The sequence below is a fragment of the Sciurus carolinensis genome, chromosome 5 (assembly GCF_902686445.1).
Source record: "Sciurus carolinensis chromosome 5, mSciCar1.2, whole genome shotgun sequence".
Taxonomy (NCBI): Eukaryota; Metazoa; Chordata; class Mammalia; order Rodentia; family Sciuridae; genus Sciurus; species Sciurus carolinensis.
The window spans coordinates 170,804,745-170,820,959 of NC_062217.1; the positions used below are offsets into that span (position 1 = coordinate 170,804,745).

General features: G+C 49.0%; 1 protein-coding gene across 1 annotated transcript in view; it reads right to left on the bottom strand.

Moving 5' to 3' along the window:
• Adam12 (ADAM metallopeptidase domain 12) overlaps positions 1 to 16,215 on the bottom strand; it is a 332,604-nt gene that overhangs the window by 113,106 nt on the left and 203,283 nt on the right. Inside the window, exon 4 of the mRNA XM_047554551.1 lies at positions 13,204 to 13,282. Within this exon, the coding sequence (XP_047410507.1) occupies positions 13,204 to 13,282 (79 nt within the window). The remainder of the gene's footprint in view (positions 1 to 13,203; positions 13,283 to 16,215) is intronic.

The window sequence follows — 16,215 nt, forward strand, 5'->3', positions numbered from 1 at the left end:
CTCCATTAGGACCTTTGCTCCATTGGAGGGTAGGTCAATTTGGGAAAAGTCTGTGTTTGCACAATAAAGTCCTATCCTGTTCATGTATGTGGCAAGTCTCTCCTTTTAATTGGGTCATTTTAATGCCCTTCAGTCTAGTTAAAAACATTTTTTACATGCAGCTATTGGAGAGCTTTTGTTAAATTTATGCATAGGTATTGTATAGCTTTGTCAATATTATTAATAAGATCTTTTTTCTGCTCTGACTTGTATATGGTTATTTTTAACGTAAAGGGAAGGTTAGGGTTTTGTAAGCTGATCTCATATCAGACATCTTGCTGGGCCACCTTATCAGTTTCACGGTTGGGGTTTTCTGTTGTTGATCGCCTCAACTGCAAACAGCACTCATCTTCTGGGTTCCTCTTTGGATCTTCCCTAGCACACTGGGAGTGTGATGGCTGGTGTCCACGGCCAAGGCAGGCCAGGGTGGGAGAGGGCATAGCCTGCAGAGGGAAAGCACATTGCAAGGCAGTGGGTGTGAGGGGCGGGGAATAGATCAGGGATGGACTGAGTTCTGCCTGGCTGAGGACGCAGGGGCGGGACTGTGGGCTCACAGTGCCCATCCCTCCCCAGAGCGTCCATTCTCTTTGGTAAGCATGTGGCTTGGGCGTGGGGTACTGGGTGGTGGTACCAGCCAGCCACAGCACACATCCCCCATGCTGGGAGGGAGGGAGGGCAGTCCTTACAGCAAGCATGCCTCCCAGCAGCTCTGTGAGATGGTTTAGGACGGCTCCTGCTCCCTTCTCTGGATAACTCTCAGTCAGCCACCTGTGGGAGGCACAAGGGTAATTCTCCAAAGGATTCCATACTGGATTGTAACACCTCGGGGCACCAGAGGGGTCGCACGGCTCCCGGCCTCTGCCAGTGTGGCAGATGCAGCCTCAGGGATTTCAGGACGGGACTTCAGCCCTGGGTACCCAACAGGCACATGAAAGCTGAGGATGATTCCAAGTCATCTGCCACTGGAGTTCAGACGCTGGGCTGCACTCCCTCCCAGAATCACCACCTGGGTTTTGACTGTTGCTGACCTTTGGGGATCAATGTAGAATTTCCCCCATTTTATAAATATGACATAGCACTCTAGGGAGCTAAATACTGGTTAAAACTTAAAAACCACTTGAAAATTCTTTTTTTTTTTTTTTGGGGGGGTGCTGGGGATCGAACCCAGGGCCTTGTGCTTGCAAGGCAAGCACTCTACTGACTGAGCAATCTCCCCAGCCCCAAAACTTAAAAACCAAATGATGACAATAATCTTTAGTGTTTTTTTTTTTTTTTTTTTGCATTAAGTGACAATAATCTTAATTACGGACCTTTGAAATCACAAACTCATCTATTCTTAGTCTCAATTTATTTTTAATAGATTATTTATCAATGTACTTTCAAATTAAATACCCAGAAATATAAGCTCATTAAAGCATAAGCCAAGAACAAATTGGTATCAAATTAATTTCTAATTCAACAACTTGGTTGAATAGGTACTTATGAAGGAGGAGGGCGTGGATTTCGGCTTTCATAAATTGTCCCCTAAAGGAGACCATCCCTCCTCTCCCACTCAGCCATCACTTCTCAGCTGACCCCACCTTTGGTCCTCCAGACCATTGGCTGACATGCCCATTGTCACTCGGGCAGGGATCCCCTGCTAAGGTCACTAAGCACATCTCCTAGAGCTCTGAACTGAAGGTTCTCCAGGATAACTCCAGCTTCCCTAAATGTAGTGTTTTCAATATGATTCACCAAATGTGAACAAACGTGATTAGTTTTTACCATGAGCAAGTTTTCATAAGGATAACTGCACAGCTCAGGAAGACTTTGTCATACCATGCATCACCTGGCTGGCTGGGAATTTGTGGGAGTAAAGGAGATGCTTTCTGTCCCTTGAAGGGGGGCTGTGACTTCCAGGGCAGGGACCGAGGCAGAGAGGGCCATGCGGGCAGCACCACGTTCAGTGTGCACCTGTATCTGTGGCCAGGCTGTCTCCATGCCCAGCAGGCCTCCTGAACTCAGGGACATTTGGCCTGTTGGGTCTGGACGTGCCACACCAGTGAGTGACATTGCAGGCATCTTCGTGCCAGAGGAGGTCTGTGCCCCAGGGTCCCTCAGCCCTACTGGTCATCTCTGCCCTTGCTAGGGAACTGTGGCCTCTGCTCTCCACACTTCCTGGCCTGCATCCTTCCTCTCTCTGATGCCACCAAAGACAACAAGCCCTATGGTCTTTTTGTCCTGGTCATCTAAAGGCATTGCTGGACAACACATGGTCCCATGAGGACGGGCTACTTGGCCTCATTCTGCTGATTCAATGCATTCTATTTCTACCAACAAAACCTAATGTAGACAGGAGTCCCAAGCATGCCTAACCACAAAATTACATCTTTCCCTTTGCAAAACCTCAAACCATGTATTTTATATACTTATTATTTAGCCTAATGCATTTCCCCACTCCAGTAAAATACATTGCCTTCTTTTTAATACTATCAATCAAATATAATGGTGGGTAAGAAGAAGATGGAATAAGAACTCTTGAACTTGAAAATTGGTAGCCCTCAACTGGATGCCCTGTGGGAAGTCAGATCAAGCTTCTGTTACTCAACTCTCAGTGACTAGAAAGAAGGGAATTTTATGTGCTAAAGTGGTAAAAAAAAAAAAAAAAAAAAAAAAATGGCCCAACCTTGTGATTACAAAGGACTGCGACCAGACAATTCTGTCAGAAACTCTGCTGAGAGAACATATTTTAAGTGCTGTTTTTCTAGGGACTCAGAGGGCTCCTCACCCTGCCACAAGCCACATGGCAAACTACCTGGATTGAGTGTTGGATCACAAGATGCTTTAGCTGGAAGGAAGCACTGGGCCATCTGAGGCCAACTTTGCTCTTCCAGCCAGATTCTACCCTGAACAGACATGGAAACTGAGGCTCCACTGGCTAAACAGTCACCAGAGGTCACAGAGGCAGAGGATGGCAGGCAGGAACTCAATGCAGCCGCTGACTCCAGGTCAGACAGGTCCCTCCGTCCATCCTTGCTGGGAACATGAGCCTTCATAAGTACCTCTCCTTTTGAAAAGAAAAGCTTTCATCTAAAATGCAGACTTGGCTTGGGCTGTAGCTCAGTGGTAGAGTGACTGCCTAGCCTGTGTGAGACGCTGGTTTGATCCTCAGCACCACGTTAAAAATAAATAAAGGTATTGTGCCCTTCAACACAAAGTATTTTTTAAAAATGCAGACATGCATGGGATGTCGCTCCTCCTCATGATGTCCCTTGAGGGATGGCAGGACAGTGAAGTCATTTGCACATTCAGAGCATACAGACAGACAGGTGAAGGGTGTGTGGCCCACAAACTGCTGGCCTGCATTTCGGCACGACCGTGGTCAAGCCCTTGTTCCCTCTGCAGAATGTCAAGCCTCCAAAGACCAATGTTGAGACTCAAGCAAGGTGACAGGCACTCAAGCAAAGGGCAAAGTGGCTTTGCAGCCTGTGTGCCCACAGAGACGCTACCCCTACTTCACCCTGAGCTTGTGCAGGACAGGATGGCTAAGGAGTAGTGGCCACACCCATCCTCTGGGCCATCTCTGCTCCAGGGCTCTAACAAGAACCAGGCCTGGTTGAAGACTGCAGAGAACAAACCTCGGGCCATTTGAGTCACGTTGCTGGGCTGGAACTCCACCTTAGCGAACACGCCTTAAGAAATCCTGTTCACTTCCTTGGACCTCCTTGCAAGTAGACCTCCTGGAGGCAGGAGCCTGCGATCGCCATACCACGAGACTGACCAGAGGTGGAGTCTTGGGTGGAGGCACGAGTGTTAGGTCTTAATCTACGAAATGGGATAGGTGCTTAGTTTCCCAGGGGTTTAAGGCTTGAATAAACAAGACACGGGGGACACTGTGAAACCCAAGTCACCGCCACAGTGTGGAACACCAGGTCAGGTGTGCTTTTAAGGCAGGATGGAGTGAGGCCTGTTTTCCACTCGCTGTTCTCCTCCCATGAGCCTTTGCTCGGTGTGCCTTGCTGGATGACAGGGAGAGAAACAGACACCTTGATGAGCGGTGCTACTGGCTCTGCTCTCTCTTGGCTCCACACCCCCAGCTCCCCATCTTCTAGGGTGCTGTGTGGATTTCCTGAAGATCCTTGAGAGGGCAAGAGCGGGTTGGGGTGGAGGGCAGGGGCAGAAGACCTAAGGGCCAGCTGCTGTCCGATGGAGACATGGAGCCTCGAGAGCACACTTGTGGACTTTGTGGACCGTAGCTCAAGTTCTCCTGCCGTCTTGACCTGTGAGGATTCTGGAAGGAACTGGCTAGGAGGAGGCAAGGTAGTGCACACTTGACCTCCCACGGAGCAGAGGCTTTGGTGGCCTGACTGTGCGCGCAGACTGGATGTCGCTCCTGCACATCCCACGGCTGGGTGAGTGCCGCAGCTGCCATGTGGCCCAGGCACCTCCTCCCATGCTTCTGACGTGCACAGCTGCTGCCCCAGAGGGTCTGGCCCAGAGCCTTCTCTGTGGGGATGGACAGTCACCAGGGTCGGCAGTTCCTCTGGAACGTGCCTGGGCTCTTCCGTTGCTCGGCCCTGCAGGATTCTCATCAGACACACTCCGCCATCTGCTGTCAGCCTGTGAGTTCCCTGGGGAAAGGGCATGTCCCCCTCTCTTCTACAGAACCACAGAGGGCCTGGGATCTTGCCCATGGGGCTCAGGGGCCCTCGCGGCAATGATGACACACTTGTGAATCCCCAGAGGACTGCTCTGGCCTCTTCTCCCTTCACGTGCCAGGACTTGTCCAGTCACATGTCCTCTGCTGTCCCCGGAAGCATTCCCCAGGGGCTCCCTTTGTCTGAGCCCCAGTCCGCCCACTGCCTCCACAGACTTCCTGCACAACTCCATGGACAAACGCACAAAGCAGGACTGCTCTGTCCAGGCGAGAGAGCCCGCGTGTCACAGTGGCCAGGAGCTCGGACTCCAGAGTCAGATTTCAGGGCTGGAATCCTTGTGAGCTGCGGCTTGGCCTGCTCACTTTGCCCTTGACGTCTCAGTTTCCGCAGCTGGGTATGAAAGAGCAAAAGCTGACTGAGGGTGAGGATGGACACCAGCTGCTGGGGGGGGCTCCTCCAACTCCATCAACGCTCCTTGGGTGGGTGAATGAATGCCAGCACAGAAAGGTGGGCGTGTCACCGCCGTCAATGGCAATTCTGGAAATTTGGACTTGATTGAGAAGGTGGTGTGGGGAACTTGAAATTCGGGAGGATCAAAGTAAAAATGTAAGAGTGATGGAAATACAGGTTTTAGAAGGATCATTTGGCAGGAGGGGTCTGGGTTGAGACTGGTGAGGTGGGAAGTGGGGGGAACAGGGGTCAAGGCATCTCAAGGTGAAGTAGGAGGGGTGTCTGTGGTGAAGGGTGAGCTGGGGAGGTGGAAGTCACAGGGAATGTGGGGAGTCTGGGGGAGGAACTAACATGAGGTTTGTGGCCAGAGAGGGGCAACCCAAGAGCTGGGGAGCCGGTGTGGAGTTCAGTGACAGGAAGTCCACACACTTCAGATTGTCCTCTGAGCGTGATGATGAGCCAGCTCCTGCCTGGTGTGCTCCTGAACGTGATGCTCTCTGGCTTCCCTCTCACTTCCGGAACCATCCCTCTTCTCTTCAGAGGCTCTCTAGCTGCAGTGGACTGTGGTCACTCTCTAACGTCCATCTCTCTGACATGTGGAGTCCAAGCTGGTTGCCCAAGTTTCTACTGCTGTTTCATAGGAAGCGGTTGCCATGGAAACACCCAGGATGTCACCCAAGCAACACTTTGATCAAAATACTGAACCCAGCCTCCTGGATGGTTGGCCTTGGTTAAAAGCTTCTGACAAATGCTTTCACTATTTTTTCCCAAGGAGCAGCACAGACGGCTCTTGGAACACTGGGTGATGCTTCCACGTGCTGGTCAGGCATGTCCCTTCTCCACATCTCTGCGCACCTGGCCCCATGGCAGCTCCTCACACCAGGCTTCTGGCTTTTCCACGAGGGCCGCCTGCCTGATCTGTGCTCCCTGACTAGCACTCATGTTCCAACTGGAGGAGTCTTTTCAGAGCCCCCATGTGGTTGCCACACCCTGAGGACACCCTTTAATGGTTGCCCCGTTTTCCTTTATCATGACCAAGTCTGTCCCGTGGTCTCCAAGTCCTGTACACTCAGGTCTGTCAACACCCATCCCCCACCAGCTGGGATAACTGCTCCAGCCTAGAATGTTCTCTTTCGTCTGGTTCATGCCTCCTCGACCCTCAGACTTGGCTGGTATGTCCTTTCTGCCACTCAGCCTTCCACCATCCCGGGTCCAGATTCACCCTCCTCAGCCGTTCTTTCTGGGCCTTCAGCATGGTTTCTGTTTGTGGTTTTTGGGTGTCTCCTTCCAGCCCCAGTGAGTTTCCTTGTCTGGTTCTAATCCCTGCTGCTCTCAGGGGCAGGCGTGGGGCCTGGCACAGGGTCGAGGTTCAGTGAACATGCATACAGCAGACAAACGCTCTTCCACCAAGTGCTGGGGCATCTGGGAGCCACCCTGGCTGAGGACTCTGGCTTCCCCAGGGCTGTTCTGGGGTATTTAAATAGCACAAATGTCATGTGTATTGTCTCCCATTGGCATTATTAGAAGTGACAATATAAAACATAATCCTCCCTTACATGTGGCCAGCAAAGGACAAAGTCACAAATACTTTATCCTTTCAGGGTAACAGAGACAAGGAACAGAGATCAATTTCAAAATTAAAATCAGCCACTACTCTGAGTCAACAGCTTACACTGATGGTTGAAATATTAAAAACAACAACAAATGCACTGTAGCCAAAGTGGTTCTAAATTTACGTATGATTTTTAGGAGAACACAGCATGGGCTGACTGTAGAGGATGAGATGAGTCAGCAGATTTCTTTTTGTTTTCCAGCCTGAGTCACTAAGAACAAAGCCCCCAAGGCTGCATCTGTCTCTTCTGCACCAATAGCAAGGCCAGACCTTGGCCTCTGCTTAAGGACCAGCTGTCCAGGCTGTGGGCTCTGCAGAGTGGACACTCTTGTTCATGCCTTTTCTTTAGAGTAACCTGGCTGTGGTTTGGGTAGCCCTCGAAGGCATGGGGGGAGGTGGCTGCTGGATGAAAAGAAGAGCCACTGTTTTTCTAAATAGAAAAGCAAATGTGCTATTGTTTGCAGGGACTTGGGGGTGTCAATCTGTTCCCCAGTTGCTTCTCCTACTGAGGATATATTTAAAAAGTCTGTTGATGAGCAGAATATAGCATTGGCTCAATCGCCTTTTGCATATTCTGTAGAGAACACCGGCTTAGGCCTGGGCAGAAGGCAATTTCTAGTACCCTCTCCACCCACTCTTGTTAGATCATGCTTTGGGACCCATCCTGGGGAAGGACCCTTCCACATAGTCACTTCATGGAGAAACAAGGAGACACAGACCCCTGACCCTGTACATGCATCAATCATAGAAAAGTACAGAGCTCCCCTTATGGAGATGGTGGCTCCTAGGGTTCCAGAACCTTCTATCCCAGCTATAGTCTAAGACACCTGGATTTCCAGCCTTCAGCTTTTCAATCCACATCCAAAACAGACCTGCCACTCTTAGACCCACCCTCATTTACCAAGCCCCATATTTCTGATGATTCTTTACTCTTGTTGCATTTTTCCTCTCAAAGGAGCAATAACGTCGTGTGTGTGTGTGTGTGTGTGTGTGTGTGTGTGTGTGTTGCTTAAGAAGGAAATAAGCAAGGCAGATGGAGCAGAAAGCAGGAGACTGTGGAAATAACTTCAGCGGCGCCTCTTACGCATCCTTGGTCTGTCACGTCAGGCGAGCACCCTCCACTGCCTTAGTGCGGATTTGGAGGACCCGAGCCTGACGTCCCTGCTTCCCAGGCTCTCCCTGTCTGTTCATTTTTGGAATAACAATTTACTCTGTGGAGAGAGCCTCCATGCGGAGTCTAAAAGTATATTTTAAATAAGATCTTAGGAAAAAAATAGACAAGTCAAGTGTAAACTTGCGGCACTACTGTCAGTTAGGTGCGAACTGGGTCCTCGGTCTGAGTTTGGCCTCTGTCTTTCTCCCGTGGTCACTTGACCCTGACACCTGTGCCTGGCTGTCCTGGCACCAACCCAGCACAGACACACCAGGGCTTATGTCCTCTCTGCCTTTCAGCCATTGGCTGCTCCTGAGTGGCACCGGCGAGGACCAGGTTGCCCATCTCCTGGCTTAGATGTGGGAGCACCCAGCTGGTGATACTCCCCTCACCTACCACCACCAGGCGGGCCTCTCCTGGGTCGTCCACGCATCTGGATGATTCTGTCCATCGAGAGCCCAGGTCTGTGGGTAGCTCCTCAACACCACAGCAGGCCCCTGACAAATCCGTCCTCTGTGACATTCCTCCCAGTCTTCTTGTTCTGCTCTGAGTCCCTTGAAAGCCCAGAACTGGTCATTCTCTACAGTTCCCAGATTTGCAGCGAGAGGAAGTCAAAACACCTTAGGAGCGAAGGTTTCACACCACTCTTGCTCTTCTTCACCCACTTTTAAAGAGTCGGATCAAAGATCCTCCCTCAGTGAACTGACTCCCAGGAACTAACTCTGTTCCCTGCACGCACTTCGGACCGTAACCGGTGTAGTGAAACATACTTGTTTTTATGTTTTTCAAATGCCATGCCTCTCCAGTAGAATTTTTTCCCCTTGATTGATATGCCGAGGATACATTTCATTCTACGTCCTTCAACCCTGGGTCAACGAATGGACACGTGGATGAATTCTGAATGGCAGAAACGGACAGGTGAATCATTTTTTGAAAACCTCTTATACGCAAGATGCTCTGTGAGGCTCTGGGGCAGAGAGGGACATCAGAAACATTCCCCACCCATACAGGCTGTTACGATCTACATATGAAAGAGTATATATTAGAATAGAGACACGGTACCCATTGTAACAACACTTCTCATCTGAAGCTATTAATGTTCTGAGTGGCATTTTAAGATAGACCAATGCTATGTATCCTTGCTTTCTTCTTAAAGGATTTTGAACATATATGCTGGAGAGGGTTTATACTACTTAGAATTTTTGCAACTATGTTCATATTTCAAAAGATTCATTTTGTATTTATTCTTTCCCTAATTTCTCTAGTTCTTCTTCTCCTTTTTAAAATTTTTGTTTTTCTCAGAAGTTATTCATTTCTTATAGATTTGAGAAAATTCATCTGATTATTTTTGTGTGTAGAATTTTAAAAATTCTCAATTTAATTTCTTAGTATAATTATGTCTAAAATTTTTCTTTTTCCCTTTGAACCAATTTTAAGAATTTACACTCTCAAGAAAATAGTATGTTGATAAAAGTCTTGTGAGTTTAAAAATCTCTATTTAGCAATAGCTATATTCCTCTTTGCATCCCTAAGATTGTTTACTTGGGAACTTTTTCCTTGATTAATTTCATAAATGTTTGGTGGCTTTTATTGCCATACTCAGATGACCAGCTTTTGGTTTAAGGAACACTTCCTCATGATTCTTTTGTCTTCCTTTCATAACTTCTGCTAATTTTTAAAATCTCCATTTCCAGGAGAGACATATTTAAGTCTCCCGTTTTGTTGTGAAAGTGTCAAGGTATTTTCAGTGTCTTGCATTATGAATAAATTATATCAACAATATATTTAGAGAATTTTCTCTTGAAGAAAAATTGCTAAGTTCAAGAGTTACATTGATAAGGGAGTTTTTCTTTTCCTAAGATTTTTCCTAAGTAAACATAACTGAGAAGCAAAAACAACTTCAGCCCATTACACCTAATTTTTAATGGGGTCATTAGATTCTAAGAAAACTTTTAATTAGCCTAGATTAATCTATAATTAGATTTAAAAGTTATCATTTGACCCTTTCAATTATTTTAAAACATATTTGGAGACTTCTGCTGGTACCTGCAGTTTCCTGGTCATTCCCTGCCCTTTTGAGCGGTTTCTGCTATCAGTACGTTGTGATCCCTTGATCCCTAGTGATGACATTTTGCTTGAAGACTGAGTTTGTCTGATGTCCGTAGACCACAGCCGCTTTCCTGGACTGAGATCCATCTGTTCTTTCTGGTTTCCTTTCCTTTCCTGTCACAAGTATTTTGTATTTGAGGTGGGGTGTGAGTCTTGTAAAAATTATGCAACTGGACTTTTAAGTTCTAAGGATATAGTTTGTTTTTATTTTAACAAACAATAATGAGATGAATATGCTGTCTCATTTTTATCCTGTTATTTTATTTTCTGTTTGCTCTGCTCTTTTTTCTACTCTTTTCCTTCTTTCCTGCTCTCTACTGGTGGATGCACTATTTTTATTTGTCATTACTCAGAATTCTACATTCTGCTTTTCCGTTCCTTAAATGGTTATACTTAAAGTTGCCGAAACACACTTTAATTACCCAAATCTAATTAGTATGTCTATTATTCTCCAGTGCAATACGAATTCTTAAACCTTTAAATCTATTCTTTTATCATGTTTCAGAACACCCAAATTTAGTCATTAATGTTATAATTATTATTTTAAATGGACTATTTGGACTTATTCACATGCAATTATTTTGCTTATGATTACTTTTGACGTCCTACCCAGCCTCTTGGGTTCCCACTTCTTACAAAGAATTCTTGGGTAGATAGTCTTTGTTAGACTGGGAGAGTAGTAAGTCTTTTCCTCTTTATGTGAAAATGTCTATTTCACTCTTATTTTTGTAAATTCATTTGAGTACAAAATTGAGGGAGACAATAATTTATCCTCGGCTCCTGGAAGCTCTGGTCCAGGGCTGCTGCTGGGAAATCTACTGTTGCTTCAACAGAAAATATTCTGTAAAGTTTCTCTTTCATCCCAGGTGGTTTTGGGGCTTCGTTACTGAAGTTCTGCAGTTTCTCTGTGACCCACCTGGGAACAGGTGGTTCATTTTTGTTATTCTTGCCTGACTTGGTGGATTTTCTTCAAGATCTGTGTCTTTCTTCAGTTCAGGGACATTTTCATGATATTCGGCTTAAACATTGTTTCTTTCCTGTTTTTAAAATGTGTTTTAATTGTGGAATTGCCATCAGACCTATCTTGTTCTCTTTTGATTTTTCCCTCTGTTTTTCCTATGATCTCGTGTTCTCGGAAGCACTAATTCTCTTGTTTCTTTTTTCCGCAGATGACTGCTGAGAGTGGCTTTGCTCATTGTTTGCTTTGTGATTTTGACTTGGGGCTGATCCTTAATATTTTTATGATGCTCTTTATTATCTCTGCAAGGGCATCTCATGTAGTCTGGGCTGTAAAAAAACATCCCTCTGGAACGCTTGGGGGTTGGCTTCAGCCTGGGCCCATGGGGTTCTCTGATTTGGGACCAGTTTTGAGGTCAGGATCTTGACTGGGAATTCCATTCTTATGATGGTATTAGAATTTTGGATCTGGGCCCAGCCCATTCTCAGCATGCACACAGGCTAGATGGGGTTTCTGTTTTCTAATTTTTGTGTGTGTGTGTGAAATCTTTTTCCAGAATACCTGGCAGACATTTTTATCCTGTCTTTCTGTGGGGTGGACTGGTTCTCCCTCTCTCTCTCTCTGTCTCTCTCTCTCTCTCTGTGTGTGTGTCTCTGTCTCTTTCTCTTTGTTTTTACACAGAAAGCAGCAGCTCTCCTGGGGAGTGATGTGAGACTCACAGCTGCACAAGCCCACCTCTCTTGCCCTGTCCCACATACCTGGTTCTCTCTGGGTCCTGAACAGCCCTTTGGGGTCCCTTGGCCCCACTCAACAGCCAATGCTCTCCTTGGTTTCTGCCTCTGGGGGATTTCTAGAATTCTCTTTTAAGTTTGATCAGGCATTAACAAAAATTCTTACACGCTTGTTTTGTGCAGGACTTTATATGTCTTCTTGGGGCTTTGTTATGATTGTATCTGAAATGTTCTCTAAAAGCTCACATGTTGGGGCTTGGTCCCCAGTTCAGCAGTGTTCAGAGATGGGCCTTTGGGAGGCGACAGGAGGTTGAGGATCTGTCCTCATCAATAGATTCATCCACTGGTGGATTCATTACTTAATGGACTGTTGGAAGTGAAAACTTCAGGAGGAAGCAGGTCACTGGGGTGCCCTGGGAGGGTGAATTTTGTCCCTGCCCCCTTCTCTCTCTCTGCTTCCCAGCTTTGCTCCACCATGCATTCCCTGCCATGCAGTTCCACCTCACCTCAGGCCCAAAGCCACAGGGCCAAGCAACCATGGACTGAAACCTTTGAAACCAGGAGCCCAAATAAATCCTCCTTCTTGTAAGACGATTTTCTCAGGGATTTTGTCACAGCAATGGAAAGCTGAGTAAGGCAGGGTGGGAGGTCTGCAGCAGTGATCGACTGTGTCCCGGAAAGGAAGAAGGAAGTACCAGTCCCAAAGCGCCAGGTGCCAGACACACTTAAAGAATGGTGTTGGCAACATGCAGAGAAAAGAGGCACTGAGACAATGAGGGCGGCCTGCCGGCACTCCCAGGAAGGCTGACTTCCTTGTTCCTTGTTTAAAAGCATGTTCTTTTAAAACAAACCCCACAGCTTTTTAAAGCAAGGGAACACCCTACCCTCAGAAGGCAGCGACTATCTTTTCCCTCTGAATCTCCATGATCACGCACGGCCATATGCACATAAGAATGGCGTGCAATAAATGGGAAAGGAACAAATAAATGAATGTTTTCTCAAAATCACATATAAAAGTTCAAATATCAGAAAAACTGGGGGTGATAAATGCCATATTACAGTAATACTCTTGTCAAGGAATCATGTCAATGTTTCGGGTACATTTATAGCAAGTTAAGCAGAGTCAGTCAGTTTTCTTTTAAATTTCTTTAAGGTACTTCAAAGTTTAATGCACCAAAATTCAGCCCAGGTAGGACTGCTTTGCAAGTGACCTCTGATTTTGGCTGGGTTTTCTGAAAAGAACTCACTCAAGTGAACACCCCGAAGACCTTGAAGGTGGCTTCAAGTTCAGCCCTGCCATAAAGCCTCCACAGCTGTTCTGACACGGACCTGGACAAAACCAAATTGTTCTGAAGTGACAAAGGAACACCTAAACGTTAAGGGATGTGCGGGTGCTTCTTAGGACCTAAGTGAAGAATCTGGGCTTGTGATGTGGCTCAGAACAAAATGGCTACCAAGCTTAAGCACAGATCCAAGAGCGCAGAGTTATGCCGATGTAAAAGGGCAGGAGTTACCGTGTAATTCCGAGTGAGGGAGACATCAGTACCGTCTTGCAGATAATGGGTTTCTGTGAACCCACTGGCGATGAGGCCTCTGTGGAGACATAAAAACAGCATAAAAGATGAGTGCAGAACTGCAAGATGTGGTGCTGTGAGCATCGGGCCGGGCCACGGCAGGGGTGACCTCCTCATCTGCAGATAATCTGGTGAGGCTCCCAAAGGCCCAGTGCGGGTCAGCCCTGGAGAACTCGGAGGAGACCCGGCGGGAGAGGGGTGACTCAGATGTGCGCTCTGAACCCTCCCGTGTGGTGCATGGGGGCCGCCCTGGTTCCTGCTGCCTCATTTTCAAGTGCACACACATGAGTGCACATTTGCACACACGCACATGCACACTTGGACACTCTTCCCTGAACGGCATGGGCAGGTTCCTAAGCTGGGAGACGCCAGGCCCCTGGAAGTCCCGAGGCTCCAGGGACTGTAGGCAACGTCCAAGCCACTTGCTGGAGAAAGAAGTTTGGATCCATGGCAACTGCCCCGACTGTGTCACCCCTCCCGAGGGAGAAGAGGTGCCAGCGTCGAAATAGCACAGCAAACTAGAGGAATAGCACAACGTTGAGTCTGCGATGTCGTCAGAAGTAAAGAAAAACTGCCTTGGACACATGGAAATGTTGACCTTCTGAGACAAATGGAATGAGGGGAAACCCCGTTTACCCTAAAACCACACGCCATTCACCAGGCCCTGTCAGGGGCAGCAAAGCAGGGGGCAATTTAGGTCTTACATAATTTCTCAACTTCTTCAACTGTGTGCACTATTTTATCCTGTTCAGCACAAACACCGGAAGCGTTCCCTTGTGCACCTACTATGTGCCACCTTCTCACTTGCTGGAATTCAAAGATAAATAAGACCAGCCCCCGCTCTTGAGGACACTGCAATGCAAGAGGGGACAGAGACACACCATCCAGTGGGGAGGGCTCTCACGGGTGGAAGCTGCATCTTCCGTGGGGACCGGCTGCAAGGCACCTGGCGGGCAGCAGCTGGGAGGCGCTGCAGAGGTGACCCACGCTGCTGGGCCCTGACACTGGAGCAGGGGTGGTCAGCACAGAGGCAGGTGGGAGGGGGAGGGAACTCGGGGCGAGGTGGCACGGTCAGGAGACCCGAAGGTCTGGAATCTGGGGAACCAGGTTGGTGTGAGGCAAGAAGGGGCTTTAAACAGAAGCTACAGTCCATCTGTCTGGGCCAGGGGGAGTCGAGGTGGCTCTGGATTCTGAGCTTCGCAGGAGGTCTGCGCAAGGGTGATGGCGTGGTGTGCCTCCCCGACTTCAGAGAACGCGCTCACACTGCCTGGTTCTGCTGGGGGTCACTCCACGCCAGGCTGGGGAAGAACATGTGACCCAAGCCGAGCCAATCACAGATCTACCCTCATCATGCTCTGAGCTGGGGCTTCTGGGAAAGAGGCCTTTTCTCTTACTCTCAGGCATGGGATGTGGTCAGACAGCTGCCTTCTTCCTAGTCCCTGTTTCTAGGGGACCCAGGTAGGGACACAAAGCTGTCATCCTGTGGTAAGAAAGGGGAGGAGAAAGACTGTCCAGGTGGCGCCCTGGGTCCACAGATGCCCTTCTTCAGCAAGTCCCTCTTGGGTCAAGGTTTTACAGCCACATCGGTCGCTGCAGCTGGGAAGGTGGCAGTGGGAACGCCGTGCACACGTGGGAGGACACCCGCCCTCCGAGTCACACTGCCGCTGCCTCGCCCCGCCAGTCAGAAGTGAGGCCAGTGGCTCTCACGTGGATTCCAGTGCAGTCAGGGCACGCCTGGTGGACAGCAGACCCACCCTGAGTCCCAGCTGCGCTTCACAGTGGATAGTTGAGAAGATTGTGCTAAAAGTACAGAAGGCCACCGCGGGTTCCCCGCTGAGGCCCGTGGATTTCCCTCTGCTCCTCCTTTGTTTTTCACTCAGCTCAGGATCCGGGAATCATGCTGGAGAAGATGAGCCTCCCTGGTCGCGCCTGGCTCTTAAGACCAGGGTGCCCAGGACCCCAGCCCTGCCATGTGGTCAGGAGCAGAGGGAGGGGGCAAGGCAGCTGGGGAAGGGGGAGGCCCTGGCTGCTGCTCACGTGGCAGAGGCTCCAGGAAGCTGGAGGAGGCTGGTGGCCTTGAAAGGGAAGGTGTGGGAAGGGGCAGGGGACAGGGGACTCTTGAGAGGGCGGTTAGTGTTCAGGGGAAGCAGAGATGGGGCTGGGAAGTCAGGAACTGGGACCTGGCAGAAAGGGGTGGGCTGGGGAGGTGACAGGGAGGGAGCCGGGAGCCACTCCGCAGGTGCACCACGCACAGAGGAGGCAGAGACCATTGCCCCACGGAGACAGGACTCAGGGTGGCCCCCGTGGCTCAGAAGAACACTCGGCCAGACTCAAGACCACAGCAAAATAAGGAAAACAGTACCGTTCAAAACATATAGTTACTTATCATATTACTGACTAGTCACTTATACTTTTACTCAGCTCATGTGTTATCAATAACTCAGCAATTCAGGTCTTAGCAATGCTGGATCCTTGTTCTGAACTAACAAGACTCGTGAATCACAACCTCGGGGAATCACGTGGGAGAGCAGAGGCGTCCTCCGTGGCTACTCTACCTCTTCTACAGACATATCCAATGGAAGGGGAGGCAGGGACAGCTAGCTGCTGGGCCTGCACAGCCCCCACGCTGTGAGCTGGGACGGGGGCGCCTTCTGGAGCCCTGTCACCGTGGGGAGTCAAAGAAGAGATGAGCAAGTCGATGCCAACCCGGAGGGAGGCCATCCTGCTTTTGGGGTCCAGAGTCTGCACATCACGTGGCAGGAATTGGCGAGGCAGGAGCCACAACTTGCTAGCAGACCCACCCCAGGGCTCCCTGCATGCCTGCTCTGACCTCCTCAGTGCCAGCTGTGTCCCCACAGGTCCCCGGGGTGAGGCTCAGAGCATGCGGATGAGGTTCGGCCTCTGCACCCTGGACTCCAGGGCACTCTCCCTCTGGTTTTCATTTTCGCCGGC